The 20299-nt window shown below is 36.2% G+C and overlaps 2 protein-coding genes across 5 annotated transcripts in view; both read right to left on the bottom strand.

Moving 5' to 3' along the window:
• LOC139985116 (uncharacterized) overlaps positions 1–20299 on the bottom strand; it is a 364233-nt gene that overhangs the window by 64928 nt on the left and 279006 nt on the right. The gene's annotated exons all lie outside the window — the stretch shown is intronic.
• LOC139985119 (uncharacterized) overlaps positions 3807–20299 on the bottom strand; it is a 409107-nt gene continuing 392614 nt past the window's right edge. Inside the window, exon 10 of the mRNA XM_071999339.1 lies at positions 3807–4816. Coding sequence (XP_071855440.1) covers positions 4766–4816 — 51 coding nt within the window. The 3' untranslated portion in view covers positions 3807–4765. The remainder of the gene's footprint in view (positions 4817–20299) is intronic.

Genomic DNA, 20299 nt, shown 5'->3' on the forward strand with positions numbered 1-20299 from the left:
ACTCGGTTGCTTAGGAAAAAAGATTTTGGTAGCCATTACAAATATTTAGATTACATCTTCAAGTTAGTACATGTGCTAACACTAACACTGCAGTAGAATACAGTAAGCAGACGAAGAAAGGAAACTGATCACAGAATCTTTGATTTTTTTGATTTTTTTGTTTTTAATTTAGTCGATATCGCGATTTCACGGCGGTTCTGAAAGGACAAACAAGTTATAGACTTACTGCTTTAGTACATAACACGACATTCAAAGAAATTGATATTCTTTGTCAAGGTGTTATTTTGAGTTTCAGACTAAGAGGTTAGCGTGACTTATCAACTCGACAAAGTCATATGTTTGATGTGTTGTCAAGTTTATTGCAAAGCAACAACTCGGCAACTTTCTGAAACTCGAAACAATATACAATTATTATTCTGATGTCGTGCTGTACTGACACAGTAGGTCTACATCTTGGCCTTTCAAACCACCATACAATTCAAAAAACAACAATTCAAAAATGTCAAATCAAACTTATCTCTGATGGCTTTTGTAGTCACAAGTTACATATGAATTTGGTTCAATTAAGATACAAAATGGATACCAGACTGCAACAAACTAAATATGCGTTTTTTTTTTGTGGACAAAACGAGGACATGTTGTAATGTATGACAGGTACAATGTAAGGTGTTTTGAACGAAAACGAAACATAATGTAAGGTCCGTGTAAATACTCTTTAGTAGGATTACGGAACGATTACCAAATATTGACATTTACAAGTTAATCACGTGAAACAGCTCATCGAATACAAACTGTAAGGCTAACCGACTGTATTCTTTCACATTACCTAGGTTCATTATACAAATAGATCTCCCAGTAACTTTGTGTAATAACATGAATGATAAAAGCGGTGAAAGATAGCCAAAAAAAAAAAAAAAGACAAAAGAACCAAAAAGGAATGAAGAAAAAACAATAGAAGGATCGCAAATTACGGAAACATTTATACACAATGTGCTATATTGGATATAATATATAGAAATTTAAGCTGCTATTCATGAAAGACGATTAAGAGTTAATTTTAAATTTTCCTTTCTTAACAATTTGCTAGTGGAAGATTACACCAGAAATGGGTACAATAATATGTGCACAACGAGGGGATAACATGAAAGGACCTGTTTGTTTGCTTGCAAGCGTCTTAAAGCGTCTTGGACAATTAAAGTCAAATATAAGAAACTGCAAAGACGTGGTAACAACAACATATTTTCATGAAATTCTTACATTGTGTAAAATATTCTGAAATAATTAGCAATTATAAAACCTTTGATCAAATGTTTCGAGTGAATTGTTGAACTACTATTGGTCTCAGCCATGACTAAACTACAAGACCTTCCATATATAGAAGTACGATCATTGATTTCAAGATTCAGTGCTCTAAATGTTCACATTGCCATTATCGTGTTCGAATTATTATTGAATGACGTAACAGACTCGTCACTGGATTGTCTTTAATCGGCTGTAATGGAACTTAAGGGAAGATACATAACTAAAGTATACATGAATATACACGTCTAGCTTGCGTAGTGAAAAGATAAAGGAGAGTACAATAGAAAGCCATTCATTATCTTTAAATTAACTGATTAAGTACAAAATATTAATGTGATGTAATGATCATTATATTACGTAATATACACGTCATCGTAAACCATACCACATATTATGTTTACAGTGGGCTTTAAAATCCATAGATTACAGAATGAACATTGAAAAATGAACAAAGGCAAAAGCAAAAGCAACAAAAAAAAAAGCGCAAAGCACCCCCACCCCAACAAAAACAAATAAAAACAATTAAAAAATTAAAATTAAAATTAAAACTGGTAGCTGTAAGTGAATGTAAAAGTTGAATAAACTGTCATTACTAGTAAAAACAATCGGTAACAGGAAATATTTAAGCTAAATAAGACAAAAATCCAAAGTAAATGACTTGATGTTAACTGGAAATATCTTGATGTTCGATATACACCAACACGTCCTCCATATTGTTTTCTTCAGGAAGACAAATTCGATAGAACAGATCAATTAAAGTGTAACATGCAATTGTTGACCTATGATAGATATCACAGTGTCTTTAACACATTCGATGAATTTTCAATAAGATTACTTTATGAAAAAAACGCAAACAGTAACAAAACTAAATATTTTTTAATGGTTTCGAAGTTAATAAAAATATACGTATAAGTTTCATGTAATTGTCGAAAGACAAAAGTAAGCATTGAAGGTTAAATCATTAAACTGAGAAATTACATTGGTAGATTATACAACCAGCTTCACAATTGGTTATTCTTTGTAAAAGATACACAATTAATACTACGTTGATCCTCATTCCCACCCCAAGGTTCACGAATTTCAAAGTGATTATTCTGATCCGACTTGAACGCTGAAAACGTTAGATAAAAATATGACAAATGGGTTTCCTAACTTTTAGTTAGTTAGGTGGGACCAATCAATTGGGATATTCAAATAAAAAAGTTCCCCTTGACAAGAATGACTTTATTAGCTGGGGGAGGCCTTGGCTCTGGCGAGGGGCAAAATACCTTCTATATTAGGAATTCGGTGAACAGAGTGCTTGCGTCAGCAGAGTACAGAACAGCCATCGGGTGGTCACTAATTTAGGTTGATTATCCCGGGGAGGGTGATCCCAGGTCTTGGGCGGAGGTCTAGCTCTCTGCCGTCTCATATTTTCTTTATTTTGTTTCTTTATTTTTTTCTGCTTCCAAACGTTGAAGGTAACTGTCTATACTTATGCCTACCGTATTAAATTGTATACACTTTCATATATTTTACGGTTCCTCCCACATTTTTCCTACCTGCAGGGGCTGCATTCTGTCCATCTCGAACAGGATTACATTCCCTACCTATATTATATCTAGTATTTGTACATAAACTCAGAAATGAACGACATAGAAGAAAAGTAAAGTAAAAAAACGTAAAGAAAAAAAGTAAAGCATCTCGAGATAGCCTAACAAGACTGAAAAAAAGAGCAAAATATGAACTGATAATAGATGTTGAATAAGTACATATATTAAAATGAATAATTAATAATACCAATACATAATCAAATTTAAAAACAAAATTCTCGCGTACATTTGATTTGACTACAAATGTGTGTATTTTGAGTCAACTTGTAATTTCCAGAATCTTAGGTCAACTTGGCATTTTTATCATCTGGTGGTAGCGTACAGAGTGGTTTAACGATTGGATTTACATTCATCGTAAAAACAGAAACATTAAAGAACTGAGACAAGAATAACACTCATTGCCTCTGATTTCAGAACTATTTGGTGTTAAAATGGTGTTACCATTACGTAACATTAGTATGGTATTACCATTACGTAACATCAGTATGGCCTTACCATTACGTAACATAGGTATCGTATTACCATTACGTAATATTAGTATGGTATCACCATTACGTAACATCAGTATGATGTTACCATTACGTAACATCAGTGTGGTATTACCATAATGTAACATCAGTATGGTATTACCATTACGTAATATCAGTATGGTATCACCATTACGTAACATCAGTATGGTGTTACCATTACGTAACATCTGTATGGTATTACCATTACGTAACATCAGTATGGTATTACCATTACGTAACATCAGTATGGAATTACCATTACGTAACATCAGTTGAACTCTTACTGCGTAGTATATTCTGAGAAAATGCAGCAAAAATATCAAATATCATTACAATGTGACATCTGATAGTCCGTTTAGTGCAGCATGCGAGTACAATTACACATTCACTACTTCAATTATCCGTTTAATGTAACAAGGAATTATACATTCACTATATTAGATATCAGTAGTTGATCCGTGTAATGTATCAAGGAATTACACATTGGATATATTTTTAAGCTTTAGTTAATCATTGCAAATTCATAACTTGATCATAACCTACATTCACTATGATATTACGCAATGATATTTAATCTATATGATAAAGAACACGATTACACATTCTCTATGTCTACATAACAGCAGTCAATCCGTTCCATATGTCACGTGAATGAACAATCGCTGTATGAAGAAGTAGCACTTAATGCGTTCTATACATCACGTGTCTACAAACAATAATGATTTCAGCAGAAATGGAAGGCAATGTCCCTTCAAGATTTATTTTAATGTTATTTGAAACTAAAAGTCGAGCATCGTTGATAATTAATATCTACTTGTAAAATATGATCAATAATCAGAAAGGAGAACACGGTTCACCAATGATAAATGATGAGTTGAACACAAACATTGCGGGACGTTGGTTGTTCTCTTCTAGAATGTTCTTCAACGTAAAGCTAAGTGGTGCGGACACGCAGTGCGATGTGAAGGTCTAACTTCTGCAGTACTGTATGATTTACCTTACGGCTGCAAACGTAATCCAGGCCGTCCACATATGTGTTGGATCGACAACTTAACCATATGGTGCGCTGGTTCTGCAAACCAGCTGATTGAAGATGGCAGACGTCGGATTAATATTATTTAGTGCTGTGAACCTCATAATGTGTATGTTCTTTGAGGAGGTCGACTGGCCAATTTGAATTATGACTATTGATCGGTTAACTAAATAAAACAGTCTACTATGGCATCTACAGAGATATTATTGAGACGAATGTCAGTCTATCTGCTCTCTCTCCACCCCACCCCCTATCATCACCTTTCTCTGTCCAACTCTCTCTCTCTCTCTCCACCTCTCTGTCTCCCTCTCTCTGTGGAAGAGTACATGTTAGACAGTCTGCTGTTCTTCAAGGAGATACAGCAACTTCAAAAATGTAACCTAGAAAGAAACAAATTATTACTGTTTAAAAGTGTTGTGACCTCGACAAACTGTTGCAGTTAATGAAGGGATGACACAAAACATCAGATATCACCTGCTACACATACTAACGGAGATCCCTGCTTCACATAATAACAGTCATCACTTGCTACACAAATTAACAGAGATCCATGCTACACATAATAACAGGCACCACCTGCTACACATACTGACAGAGATCCTTGCTACACATTTAAAAAGGCACCACCTTCTATACATACTGACAGAGATCTCTGCTACACACAATAACAAGCATCACCTGCTACACATACTGACAGAGATCCCTGCTTCACATAATACAAGGCATCACCTGCCACATGACCCTGACAGAGATCCCTGCTACTGGAATGGATTTTTTTACTGATCTCTTTGTGAGATTTTATTTAGTGCTATGAAATATTTAGTATAATTTATCGTATTCATTTGAATTATTGATAACATTTTGATTTCAGTTGATACTAATGATTTAATTATACGCTCCATGTGTTCCCTCTGACTGATGGGTGTTATGATTTGTTGTTACGTAATATGTCTGTTGTCTCTGCCTATCAAATTAAAGATATCAATATGTGACAGAAGGAGAAATCAAACATTAGTGTTAACGTATATTAAGAGATTCTACACAACTCAGCAAAGAGTTGATTTTTGAGTCGTAAAACTTGACCGACTTAATCAGAGTACCATATAATAATATAAAAAAAACACTACTGAACTTTATATTGTTGGACCGCGTTCAAGATCCGATTTACTCCGTGATTATTAAATTTGACTATATTTTATGACAGTAATATGACAACTAAGATATCATAATTAGCTTCAAATATGAACTTACTATTATATCTCATCCTTCGTACATATGAGCGCTAAGGTAACATCTGAGGCTCATCAATATAAGTGACTGGACTTTTAAGTCTAATATACAGATCATTAGTTCAGTTCCTTGGGTACAAATCAAAACTCAGTGTCAAACATAACAATGACAAATTTTACTGGATGCCATTCAGAGGTGTTATGTTGTTTATATCAAGTTAAAAGTAACAGTAACATTTAGGACTGCACAGGGGAGTCATCACGAATTTAGCATCAAGGGAACATTCCAGAAATGTAGCTTATCATAAAGGAGAATATACGGAAAACATTAACTATGGAAGGGGAACTAGAACCCAGTTCGTTTTATTTGACTATAACATATTAAGACAATACTTCTGCCTTATGCCACCATTCAATTTATTCTCACACTTAATCTTGTGTACTCAAATACTCTTCCATATAGCGGCAACATAATACTAGTGATTTAGTATTACTATGTTCCCACTGTCTATTTTACAATATAGTAGAATCAGATTAGTCGAATGTTTAAAGGAAAACACATTCTTTTTGCCTCTTCTTGTTAATGTACCAGTTATAGCTTTTTTTGTTTTATAAACTCATATTAAGGCGTCATTACAAAATGCGATGGATACGGTCCAGACAGAAACAAGCAGCAAATAAAATGATAGCATTATTCATCATCGGATTACGCTCGATCGCTAGACTATCATGAAATTGGTGTTTTCATGCATAAATTAGCTCCCTTTATCTACTAGTTCCTCTCTAAATATAATTATGAAATTTAACACCATTATACTCAATTACTGTTAAGAATAATTGCCAAAGTATGAACAGTTACTCAGGATGAATAGTTTAAGATCCGTGATAAGATCATTAAAATTGTTATTGTTTCTTTTATTCTTAGCTCGATATTATAAGCAATATACAAACATCAGCTTGTTTGCAATTCAAGAGGCAAGCGACCCGTGAGACAAGAACATTCCATTTACTCAACAGACATAGGCTGACATGTTGTTATATACATATAAGGAGGAACATTTGATAGTAAATTATCAGCAATTAACACTAACTCTTAGACAATTTTATTTTTAGATATATTGTTTATTTACGTTGATCTTAAAGATTGGACTAGCTTTGTTGTCTTCTGCCCTCCATAGTTGAACTTCTTATTCATGTTGTATATGACTAACTGTAAGGCTGTCTTACGAAGATCAGCTGTTGTTTACTTATGGAATATAACTTAGTATTACTGAAAATGAAATATTCGATATTCTTACTTCTTCATCCGTATCATAAACAGATGGACTCTAGGCTCTGTAAACCTGCAAGAAGGAGAAACAAATAAGCATACATAACTTAATAAAACAAAGGTCCTCCTTATTACAGTGCGCTTTTTCCCTTAGCCAGTCCTCCACGTACATAAAAAAAAACTGAAAACAAAACTATAGAGACTCGAATATTTATTTGGAGGAGCATTGAACACCCATTTAGAACTCCCTTCCAACATTATATAGTTACAAACATTTACAAGATTGGAACAAATTCAGGTATTGCGAGTTTCCATTGCCTCCAAATACAAATAACCAAATGAGTAAAGTTGCAGACATGCGATAACTTCTTCAAAAACGTCAATCATATTTAACGCACGGTAAAGTAATCACACATCAGTGGGAATGTTAATTCTAAACAGGGCCTCCTTATTGTTATTTTTGTTTGAATTTTGAAAGTCATGGTATTTACTTTTGTTGTTGCTGGAAATAAATTTAAAAAAATGGGTTATCACATCACTGGTTACTTCCGGTTAACAATCAATTATGTGACCAGAAAAGTAAAGTCATCTAGCAGGCTAGTGGCAGTGCCTACCCCAAACTAAACTTTAAATTATGCTGATATGTATGCTGTATATATCCATGGGAGAAGGACGGAGATTCCACATTGCCGTTAATATGCAGGTAGCGAAAATGGGATATAAAGAGATGGAATAATAAGAAGTTTGACGTAGTTTTGCTTGAAGCGAGATATCAATATAGTTGAAATTGTCGCTTATTGTAGAACATACGAAACTGGAGCAGGTTAAGTGTCACGTGTTGCAAATAAGTTGACAGATAAAGTTGTTTTAACTGCTCATTTTTGCTCTACTGTTTTAAATTTAAAATGGACATGAATCTAACATTCCCCATATGAGTTGCAGAAATAAAGAAAAACGATAAAAGGTTTGTGTATTTATATCATCATATCTCTATTCTGAAAGAAATGAATGAATATCTCGTAAAACACAAATTACTTACTTTTATTATTTTTATTATTTCTTACTATATAGTTAGTTTCTCTGTACAGTAACAGTAAAGCAATTCTTTATTAATAACGATGGCAATCCGGACGTTGAAGGGTGAAAATGGCAGCTGTATGTGACAATATTTTAAACGTTTTTGACGAAGTATAATGTTCCCCATCCAATAGTAATTTGCTTCCTTTATCCATAAACATGAAAATAGCTACAGATCTAGGTAATTAATCAATATTGTTCCTGCATCGCCGTGGTTACACCTTACAGTTATGTCTAATATGTCTATATAAGCAATATATCAAGATGTATTACAACTATTAAACAATGAGTGACTTCTAAAACCCCGTCGAAGATAGTTGGTGGAACATAGACGTCCATGCAGAGGGATATGCTAATTTAAATTTTCATCCAACTTTGGGTTACATAGTGTAGTTTTATACTTTTTATTTTAGACAATCTACCTAAACCTTGTAGTATTAAGAAGTCTATCCGTTTCTTTATTTAGCATTTCTTTGTGTGCGGAAGGAAGATTACTTAGGCAGTATCTTAACTTGACATTGAGAACAGTGCTATCAGCATTACGTAATATAAATTCCCTGTTCGATACACATCAATTATAAATCTTTCCTGCCTGATGGGAATCAAAGTATAATACTTTTTGGTCTTATTTTGTCCCCACAGTAATTGACAACTCATGCCTGCAACTAATTAACAGGAACATGAATCTATGTCTCTCTTACCTCTTCCACTGGTATATTGCCCTTGTGGTCACAAGGCTGAAAGTAAGAGAAAGTTTATTAACATGATATTTTGAAATTGTATTCAGGAAAATATGGTAAGGCGAAGCAAAAAACGTATAAGTTAGTATGATATATGTTCACAAATATCGCAGTAAACTATTCCTGGCAGGTAAACGCACATCTGTATTGAGCACACTAAAGTCAATATAGGAGACAGACTCGTCACTGTAAGATGCACGGACCTTATAACATGAATACACACATCACCTTTAAAAGGAAGACAACCTTAGTTTTAACCCGTTATTAAACACGCCATTAAATACTGAGTGACGTCATAATGACCAACTGCTTACTGAGATGATCAGATTGATACAATGGGCGAGAGGATGACGAGAAGGCAAAGAGGGCAGTATTCAAAGACAGAACTATTTATACGATCCCCGTTACGTGGTTGAATCGATGTAATGTACAAACATTGTATAATCTTGAATATCCACGTAGCAGTATTTTGGTAACTCTCGTATATCCTTTAATGATATCCATGAAAGTTTTGGATATACAGTTGAAAGATAGATTCAAATAGATTAGAGATCTGTGTAGATCTGTTATTGTTGACAGATTTCATGAATTATCATGGAATTATATTAACCCTTCAAAAGTTTAATTCTTCCATATTTGCCATGTCACGTGCTTATTTGATATTTGAAGTTTATGAATAATTATTTCATGAATAAATATTTCCATCCTTGCTTTGATCCTTTAGTCAATTGAAACATTGCAGTGTAAACACAGTACACATTACAATTATTTCTTTAATAAAACATACATATACATTATACACTACATAAACTATTATACCCATAACAGTATACGTATCAACAGAAACCACATTGTAAAAGTGGTAAACGTATGTTATTTCGGATGTCTGGATCAACGTCAAATAATTCACTGGTTAGGAGCAGTCCCATGATTGTCACAACATATCTAGATATCTTACAAGTAAGTTGCAGGGTATCCAATAATTCTGCAAATATTCCAAGGTTCGGTGAACATACAACCTATGACGTGATAGGCAGGCAGCTTTAGATAATGGAAGACCAACTTCTCCTAACACCAGAGAAAACGAAGAAAATGACCATAACCAGTGCAATCCAGGTGGCCTGATACAAAGACAAATATGCAAGGGCAGCTACAATAAGCTACAGGATCGGATAAACGGACTGTTCTTACGACTGTTGTATGTGTCATGATGAACATTTGCCGCGACATTAAATGAACATAAACAAGAACGGTACAGCATGATTGACAACATTCTACGGTTGTATATTTAATGTACATCTAGACGGTGAAGTTAAAGCGGGATATGTTCAGTACATTCCTTTGGGTGAAGACACTATTTGATTAAAGGATTGGTTCAGGTACACAAAACCCTTACATTAGATGATAGCTTACATTTTCCTACCCCACACAAGATTTCAGATTTTTCTCTGGTGCAGTAATTGAGGAATCGCTAATTGAAAAATAATCTAAATTTTAAAGCTTTTAGCCTCGTAGGCTAGGGAGTGACGTCAAATCCTCACTTTGACAACAGCCAATCAACATATTGTACACGGTCTGCCGTTCTGGCTGCAGTACAAGTAGGTAAACACAGTGTAGTACAGCTGTACGTACACCGCGGATATATACTGTTCATGGAAACCTACGATAATTCTTGCTCGTTGTTTCTTCACTCTTTTCTCTTCATTTAATGTTTTTAAACAATAAATCTGTTGAAATTTATGTACATTTTAGTATGGCTGACGGTCCAAAGCCATGGGATTTTGAACCTGTGCGTAGGAGAACGGACATGACATTGGATGGGAGTTTTTTTGATGTTATGTTGCCTACATTCAGCAAATTGCAATTTAAACTCTCATCTATGGATGAAAGTTTGAGTTGTATTTGCCGCATGTAAGTTGAATGTAGATTATTTGTTACAGGATATAAATACCACAGGGACTCTACACCAAATTCCTATACACGAATCGGTACTTATATAGCCCGAATGCCCCAATCCCATTTCATTCATGATGAATATATTGATATCTTTGTCTCTCCGGTTCGTTAACACCAGTCAAACCGACATTTGTGGTTATTTTATGTTGTTAGAAGGGTCATAATTTAATAGACAGACATTAATTCGATGAAATTCCAAATAAATAAATGCACAGAGATTCTAAGGCTTATCATGTGTACTAATGCATGCCTACTACAGGCTTCCCGGTATGTTGTAACTTTTACCTGTAGCGTTACAACACAGCTGACACCAATAGCCATTGTGTATCGCAACGTTATTACTAGACCTAGGCCTACGCTACACTATGCACATACGAGTATACGAGGCGACTTTTTAGCATTGGAATGTCGTAATAATATCGTTAATATTCTGACCTTCAATCTGTCAAACTCCTCGGAACGTCTTTAACTATTTGGACGTGAACCTGAAGGTTTTCCTATGCGCAAACATTGTTGGAATTGCGGTAGGTTTCAACCTCTTTCAACCCTAACGCTGCAGACATGTCCGTCTCAAAACAAGATTGTGAAAATGCTCCTCACTTGGAACTTGAATTTGTCCGTTCCGATGTTATGTATCCACGCACGACATCTTTCTGGATGGCAAAAACATTAATTCCGAAGAATTTGAAGGCTAATTAGAACAGCCGAAAGCTTGAAACATAGGTATTTTGACTACTACTATAATCACTAGCGTTGTTTTGTGTTTTGTGTACAAATAGCAAAGTGAGGATTTGACGTCACACGGTCAGGGGTCAATATGTTAATTATGCCAGTCTTGATCATAGGATTCATATTTTTGGCTTGTATTTCATGATTTTTCTCGATGCTGGCATAATAAAACAAGCTGCAGATGACAGGACACTCTTTTATGAATATTTTCTTTAGAAAAAAACACTTTTTTGGGTGCCACCTGAACCAATCCTTTCAGATATTTGTTAATGTTATTCATTTTTAATACAGCTAAGTTTTGTTTCAGAAGAATATTACCAGTGTTTTCACGAGGATGTATAGTGGTTTGTCGGAAACATTAAGCAGCGTCGGTTATGTTAATTATGTTGTTTCAAAGTCATACACGCTACTAATTTTCTACTAAATGTTGAAATGACATGTTCGGTTGTTAATTACTATACCAATGCTCATGAATTACTTGCAGAATGTTATTAAAAAAAATATTTTAAAGATATGTATTTCTGTTCACTTCCAGAGTTTTATCACTTTGTTTCTACCTTTGGAATAACGTGGTACAAATTTTTACGTGAGTTGTTCCTGTATTATTTGGCGCCCTCAACTCTCCACCCAATCCTAGACACTAATGATAAGCATTGATAAGCATTGAATGAGTCTGGAAGGTCCAGTTGTGGCAATATAATATCCTTAAAAGTTGAAGATAATTATCAAGATACAATAACCGATGATAAATGATGAGTTTTTAATCAGATTACCAGTTACCGAGTATACCGTAGTTGGAACGACTCCACTCCAACCCCCCTCCCCTCCCACTCCATATCCTGACTCCTTCAGAATCGTGTAATTTATATATGTTTGTGTCTGTTCAAACACGATGGAAATAATACGAATATGTGTCTTATATTCATATTTTGTAAAGTGATTGCAAATGTTTTGGTTACCATGGTATCGGTACAACAGAACAACAAAGCGGGTTAGTAGAGCTGCACAAACTACTACAGAGTTTCTTTCTATTTTGTAATTAATTATTCCCATTTAACACGAATGCAATAATCACCATCTCCCCACCCCCCCCCTTCCCCTCTAAAAAGAAAAGAAAAAAGAGTATTAGTTCGGAACACTTGCAATGTCATTAATGAAAATAGCTACTCTTCGGCCTTTATATATACACATGACGAAGATCATGGCAAGCATTACCATTCAGAAGAATATACTAGAGTTTATTGGTTTCAAATGAAAACCAGACCCGTCCTTTCATTATATCTAAGCCTGCTTGGACCCACACACTTATGCCAGTCACGGTTACACTAATATGGATAAATTATAATTTAAGCAAGTGATCCTTCAATTCCCCTGAAGAATTTTAAGGAACAAAGTTAATTTATGAGCAAGATTTAATTCCAAAGGAAGAATACCATAATGGATATTTGTGTTGTTTCTTCTACAATCTACTGGTGACAAACTTGGCCGTGAAAGGAAAGATAAGGACCTTGGTACAAAATGTTACTTTATTTCACCAAAATCACACCAGGTTAGATGAGAGTAGGCATGGATTTTAATGGCTTGGAAAAAACAAATAAAACATGAAAATTAATTTGTGGGACACAATATTGCCTGAATTTGATTAAACGATAAATAACTCACTAGTAAGTAGTCATTGGTTGTAGCAACATAACTACATATCTTAATTAGTTGCAGGGCTATCCAGTTATGTGTGCATAGTATATGGATTGGTCAAAGATATAACCTATTACGTAACATGAAGCTTTATTTATTTTATTAAAACGTCCACCCAGTTATTTAATTCTCAACTTTATTTGAGTTGAACATTACGAAAGTATAGAAACCAACTTAACATAAGTTTTTAGAGTCAAATTTCCCATACATCTTTTCCTATTACTAACTTCCAAATTTCCCCTATCACCAATTCTGTGCATTTGACCATTTCGCAAATACCATAGAAATAGTTAAATTTAATTTGATTAGCCTATTGTTAATCAAGACCAACAATTTAAAGTAATATATCTATTAGTGTTAAAATCAGGCATGGAAGACCCACGTCTCACACCAACAAAAACAACTAACAAATTATCCACGTCCATGTCTATTTAAAACCAGGGAACTGGTACAGTAAGATACAGGGTCAGTTAAACGGTCTGTTACAACATAAATCAGGAGTATGGCTGTAAACGCAACAGTATGAACGTAATAATACTACGTACGTTCGTAATATTATCACGTCCGTACGTGATAATTACTACGTACGTATGTAGTAATTAACACGTACGTACGTAATACATACCACGTACGTACGTAAGAAATATCACGTACGTACGTGAACTTATTACATCATAATAGTAATACTATCTCACTGATAATCTCCCTGATATGGAAGTTGTACGAGTGTTTCAAATATAGAACAAATCATTGGACGAGCTGAATAATATTCATGACAGCAATGCTCGCATATCAAGAGCCTCCACTCACCCATTCCATTCTAATCTCTCAATTTTCTCTTCTTTCTTACACGGCGATCTGAATTCCGCTTTTCTCTGAATATCGCAAAAGATTACGTTGCACCAGAATTCATTATGAGCAATAGCTGTAAGAAAGGTGCACAATCTCTTACCTGCCATAGACCGGTCTGTAGATTCAGGCGACGAGAACCACTACTTCGATAGTTCGATACTGATGAATAAAATAAACGGAATTGATAAAAATGCAAGTTCAATTAAAACTTTTCTTTTTTTAGGGGGAGGGGGGTGCTGTAATGAAATATTAAACATTATATTCACCACAATTATGTTGGCCCTCGATGATGCCCTCATATCAGCTGAGAAGTCAATCTGGTTGATTCCTTAAGTTTTATCTTATCATTAGTATATATATTATCATCAGTAATATCTCAGTATCTCAGTAATATATTATCATCTCGGCTTTATACCTGATCAGTTTACAACCATTATCCTCTTAGTTACATAACCAATCAGGTTAGAATTGTTGTCATCTCGGTAGCATAGACTAATAGGAATGAATCTTGAACTAAATTAAGAAAACAAATCATGATAGTCGAGTATTTGATGCTCAGATCAAGAATAACCATCCATGAGACGATGAACTGATCAGAGAACACTCAACATCAGTGACGTCATCACAGATCATGAAAGCCAATCATTTAAATGTTGATGATAAGAAAAATATTTTTTGGATTTATGGATCTACAAGCCTATACAAATCACTGTCATTAACACGTGATCACATTTCTAATATCCTGAGAGTATGTCAGTTGTGTAAACTAAGGTTTATATTTCTTGTTTCCAGTCACTTTCTTAGGTATGTTTGTTTTCAACTGTATTAAGACTAAATACATCAATCTCTCTACTAGTACCTTATATGGAGGAGGAAGGTATGTATAATTTAACATCGTGTTCTTATGACTTGACATGCACAATTATAACATTGAACAATAACGCTGTCCAAATTTCTGAGAAGTTTTAAGAAACCTACATTAAAGTCTGTTATCAACAGAAGTGGAAATGGAGACAAACAACACTTACGTGCAAACACATATTAATGAAGATAACAAATCAATATAAATTATGTTGTGTGTGGTGGTTTGTCTTTCAGATCACCAATAAGACTGTGACAAAACTACAACACGAACTGAACAGAAAAATCAGCAGCAATTGTATAACAATTACAATAAGTGTTGAATTGAAATAGAACAGACCATTGTAACGTCCCTTTGTTTCTGTTTGTAACATCTTTGATTACTAAATTTGAATGCGAGCATTGGCTATCCGGCCGATCCTAACGTTATCCGGTCCAGAACTACCCACCTGCTACAAATTGAAGCAGGTCCCTATTTTTACAATTATGATTCAGTAACAGTTCTGGTGACGATATGACAAATGCTCATTTCCACTTAACTCAAGAAACACGAAACTAGTTTGAATAACCCCGATAACTTCGTTTTTATCATAGACTACCATGTCCTGCAGTAGGTGCATCTGTGGCAGTTTACTTGATCCAAATAAAGTGAACTATGAATACTTTCTCTTGAGCATGATTTTTATTAAATGAGTAAGAACATTAAACAATCCCCAAACACAACGTATATGATATTAAAGCAAGACGTGCCTTTACGGCATCCCCTTGGTGAATTAACCCACCACCCCATTCCCCAAAAGAGACACCATAACAACGAACGAGTAAATAGCAAATGAGCAATACACTGGGCGTGAAATATCTATACCTCCCTTCCTGCACCCGACTAATCGCCTGTATCCGTTTCTGCTTAGTAATGCGTTCGTTTGATTTTAACTCACGTAAATGACTACAATGAATACATGATACCTATAATGTCTATTACGTTTGTAGACTAGATGGTGGACTATACAGTTGAAAACATTCAATTAAAAACATTATTGATATTTTCTTGTATGTACTCGTTGACCAATGAAGAAGACTAATTGAATTGTATCTATTCTAAATTGCTCTCCTTATTACTAATTGCAAGGTCAATGGATACTCTTAGAAACACAGTAAGCTGCCTTACTGAAACATTTTGAATCTTTTTAGGACATTTTAGCACGTCAGCGAAATTCAAAGAAAATGTTAAGTTCAAACTGCGACAGATACTACGCGTTATAGGGAGTAAAGTATACATCGTTACCTCACCAAGTATATAATACCGATGTGAAACTGTATCGAATCGATAAACAGTATGTATATTGATATTGTAACGTCACTTCCCTGTCTGGTGGGGCAGTCTTTAATGATGGGGTTGGCGAAAGAGAGTCTCGACAAAGGATGACAATGGAGAAGATGCTACAGTGCTCGTGACACAGTGGTATCTTTTATTCAGACTTCCGTCTCCTTACTAGGTTCATTAAATGTTCTTACACTTATCCTTGATTACGCTGAACGTAACTGTTAACGCAATTCATCAACGTGGCGTCTAAACGCAGCGTAGAACACGGCTCTAAACGCAATGCCCAACGAAACGTCCGACGCGGCGCTACACGCAGCGTATAACGCAACGTACAACGCGGCGCCACAACGCAGCGCAGGACGTAACGTATAACGCGGCGCTAAACGCAACGCCAAACGCAACGGCCAACGCGGTGCCACTCGCAGCGTATAACGCAACGTATAACGCGGCGATAAACGGAACGCCAAACGCAGCGTCTAAATATGAAAACAGATTCAAAGCTACAGATTTAACTTAATGGTGTCTGCAATGCCGTTAACCGATGTAAATATACTAAGAACCAATCGATGGACTAAATGGCAGTAATGTATCTTTCTGATAGCTGACCTAGGCTATTCACTAATGTTCCTACTTACGGACTAACTGAAATATATCCAATCACAGCAGAACACTGATCTCTACTAAAGTACACACATTGCCACGCAGTTCAGAGCGCTACTAAATAAAGTAAAATGATAACAGTCGGTCAATAACGTTACTCCTAAATAACTGGGCGTAATCTCCCTCAGTGCACAAGCGCAGTTTGCTTACAATTGATACAACATTGATAAAACAACGAACAGTTATACACGGTGCCGTGGTATTAGAAACCTACCAACTTGGTTAATAGCAGGGGCGGATCCAGGGGGGGCCCGGGGGGCCCGGGCCCCCCCTTTTTGAAAATCCTAATTTTTTTTTTTTTTTTTTTTAAATTTTTTATCGCGCTCGAGGGAAAGTGCCCCATGCGTGATCAGTGGCGTAGCTACGGGGGGCCTGAAATTGCAGACATGAGATCCATATTTTCAGGCTAGGTACATGCTGCTTAGAATACTCGGGAAGTGCCGTTTCCGGCCATCTGGGGGGTTTGTAAAGCCAAAAATTTTCTTGTACGCTCCGAGCCAACCAATGATGGCGCTCCGCTTAGATATTCTTACGTTCAGGCGCGGCTGGGCCAGTCAGACCCCCCCCCCCTGTCACAAATCCTGCATCCGCCCCTGATATGTCATTGAATATTCCACAAAACAACTTTTTATGTCCACGAAACTGTCGAAACATGATTTTCACTACTGGTAGAGATATAAAATATTGGGAATTCTGAATTTCCTGCAAACATGCGGCTGTGCCTGTTCAATACTCACTACTGTATCGCCTTAAAAAATGATGAGTGGAAATAGTTTCTCCAGGACCGTATCGTATCGTGGGTATCGAGTGCGTCTGATATACGAACGTACGTAGTACGTACGTCTATGATGATATGCACTGTACTGTACTGATAAAAACATAGGTGAATTTCACTCCATGGGAGTGATCACTGAGCACATTCCGGTATAAGAGTGAATTTCCACTCCATTTGAGTAACTCTTAACTCCTAATAGAGTTATATTCACTCATATTAGGAGTGAGGGTTAACTCCAATAGAGTTAAATTTTACTCTTAATTTGAAGTGCGCCGAGTGATCACTCCAATGGAATGAAATCCACTCATTTGTTTTTAGAGTGTTGCTAGATATATGATGAAGAAATTTACATACCAATACATGTTATCGGTCATCGATTGGCACAAAAAGCCAGATTCTGATGACAGCTGCCTCAAGAAACCCAATAAATGGCCTAATAAGCACCGAGCCATCAATGTGGACCATTACCGAAACATCGATGCGTGTTAGTCTTCCACCCCCTTCCTCTAATGCTATTTAAGTCCACATGTGGGCATATCCTGTAAATCTACCGGTAGCCCACAGGGGTTTGAGTTAGGAGAAAGGCCTTGACAGCTTGAAACGACAAATGATGCCAACTTCCCTCAAGTTAAAAGTCTGGCTGAGTTGGCGAGGCCAGTCAGCATGAAAGAGAAAAAACTTTTTTTGCATTTCTGTCACCAAAGTTGCACATCTTTTTGGTTGCTATTTTGCCTCACAGGTGCCATCTCCTGCGATCTGGGGGGTGCTGAAATCTCAAATTTTCTCTGTACGCTCCGCGCCAACCAAGGTGGCGCTCCGCTTAGATAGTAAACTCCGCCCCCCCCACAAGAAAGAACAGCCCCCCATGGCCCCCCCACTCAAAAAATCCTAGCTACGCCACTGTGCGTGAAATTTTTTGTAAAATAAATTTGCAAAAAGAGTACACCATCATTCTGATAAAGTGAAGGTGAGAGGGGCACTCTGACTGCATCAATAGTCTCCATCTGGAACGGGGCATCCAAGATGAAATGGCCTGGAGTAGCCTGGTAAAAAGTAATTTGCATCACCACCTACTCCCCAAAGACATAACTCCCAGCTCATTGCTCGAAATTCCCAAATTAATATATGCCCGGCAAACCATGAATACATGATTTATTGGAAATAAATTTTACTCCAAACTTACAGGAAAAGTAGCACCAGATTGCACCGAGGACCTCCATATTTTGTGAAATTTTCCCAAAGGGGAGGGGGCACCCACTCCCCTTAGACCCCTCCCCCAGGACGACGATTAGGCATTTCCCATCTGGGCCCCCCCTTCGGCGAAATCCTGGATCCGCCACTGAATAGTAAATGATATGATAACGTACCGTACGTAGACGTCTTGAGAGATTTTGTCTAAGAGTCCCACGCTGCACGTACCATCGGTTCCTTATACTAGCCTGAACAATGGCTTACCGCGCACGAGAATGTTCTACTTCTATAAGTACACCGCCTCAGAGTTGCGGTCACCAGTCTTCCGGGGACCGAAAAGCCACAATTGCTTACGTCATAGTAAACCACTCATGAGGATAACGGGGATTTCCCGGCAAAGAAATATACATTACTTAAACAGCCAATAGCTTTTAAAGTTTCAATACTGCGCAAGTTCGGTTACTATAGCTTGAAAATGTAACTAATACTTATCAGATCCAAAATAAAGCCTTTTTTTATGCATTTCGCTTTGCAGATTTACTGACCAAAAAATGTTAATTAGATATTTTTCTTTGATTGTTTAATGTTATCAAAGGGTGCGATGCGAAATCCCCAGAAGCCGCAGAATTTTGAGAAATATTTTTCAGGAAGAATCTTAACCTCAACTTTATACAGAACGTTTCTCAGAGCCCGGAAGCGGGTCGAGGGTCTAACGCCAGTGAAAAAGCAGCATTTCTAATATTTCTTGTTCTCTTATAGCGAGTCCAACCACAACAACTACGTGTACACTAGATAGAGGAATTAAATTTCTCTGGAAAATATTTGAAGCACTGGTTGGTTCCACGAGGGGAAGCGCCTCGGAGACCAAATGTTATAAAAATAAATATATGAATAAATTATATTTCTCTAGAATGTATTCCAGGCAGGCTAGTGGGGATCCGTTGGACTTACGCTGCAGCGTTTTACAGATATATTGACGTACTTGTGAAACACTTAAATCTATTTATGAGAAGTACTCAATTTTCAGAGGATTGAAGTACAAGGCCCTGTTGAAGGGGTGGGGCCAAGCATCAGGAATCTGCTGCATCTTATTTACCTAATATTATCCAAATTTGGGGAAATATAGACGTAAGGGAGTAACAGACAAACCGATTCTGTTTTCCTTTCTTCGTTTTTGTATTATAACTCTTACTTTTTAAGTGTACGACATGCATGATAAATTTATCTTCAATTTGTCAACCGACTTGGCATCAATTTGAGACCGAGCGGTGTGATACCCATACCACTGTTTTTTTATACCTATGGGGTCGCGTTTTCGAATGATAATAATGAAATTATATTTTCCTGTTTCCAAGTACAGCATTAGTGTAAGCAAAGAGCTCTTTCAGTATTATATTAGTCTCACTAGACGTTCACTCTTAACTTTACGATTTACAAAAGATGGTCATATGATAAGGAAAATATATAATTAAATGTCTACTGATAATTTAACTCAGTTTCTGCT

Source organism: Apostichopus japonicus, chromosome 17, assembly GCF_037975245.1.
Source record: "Apostichopus japonicus isolate 1M-3 chromosome 17, ASM3797524v1, whole genome shotgun sequence".
NCBI classification, from domain to species: domain Eukaryota; kingdom Metazoa; phylum Echinodermata; class Holothuroidea; order Aspidochirotida; family Stichopodidae; genus Apostichopus; species Apostichopus japonicus.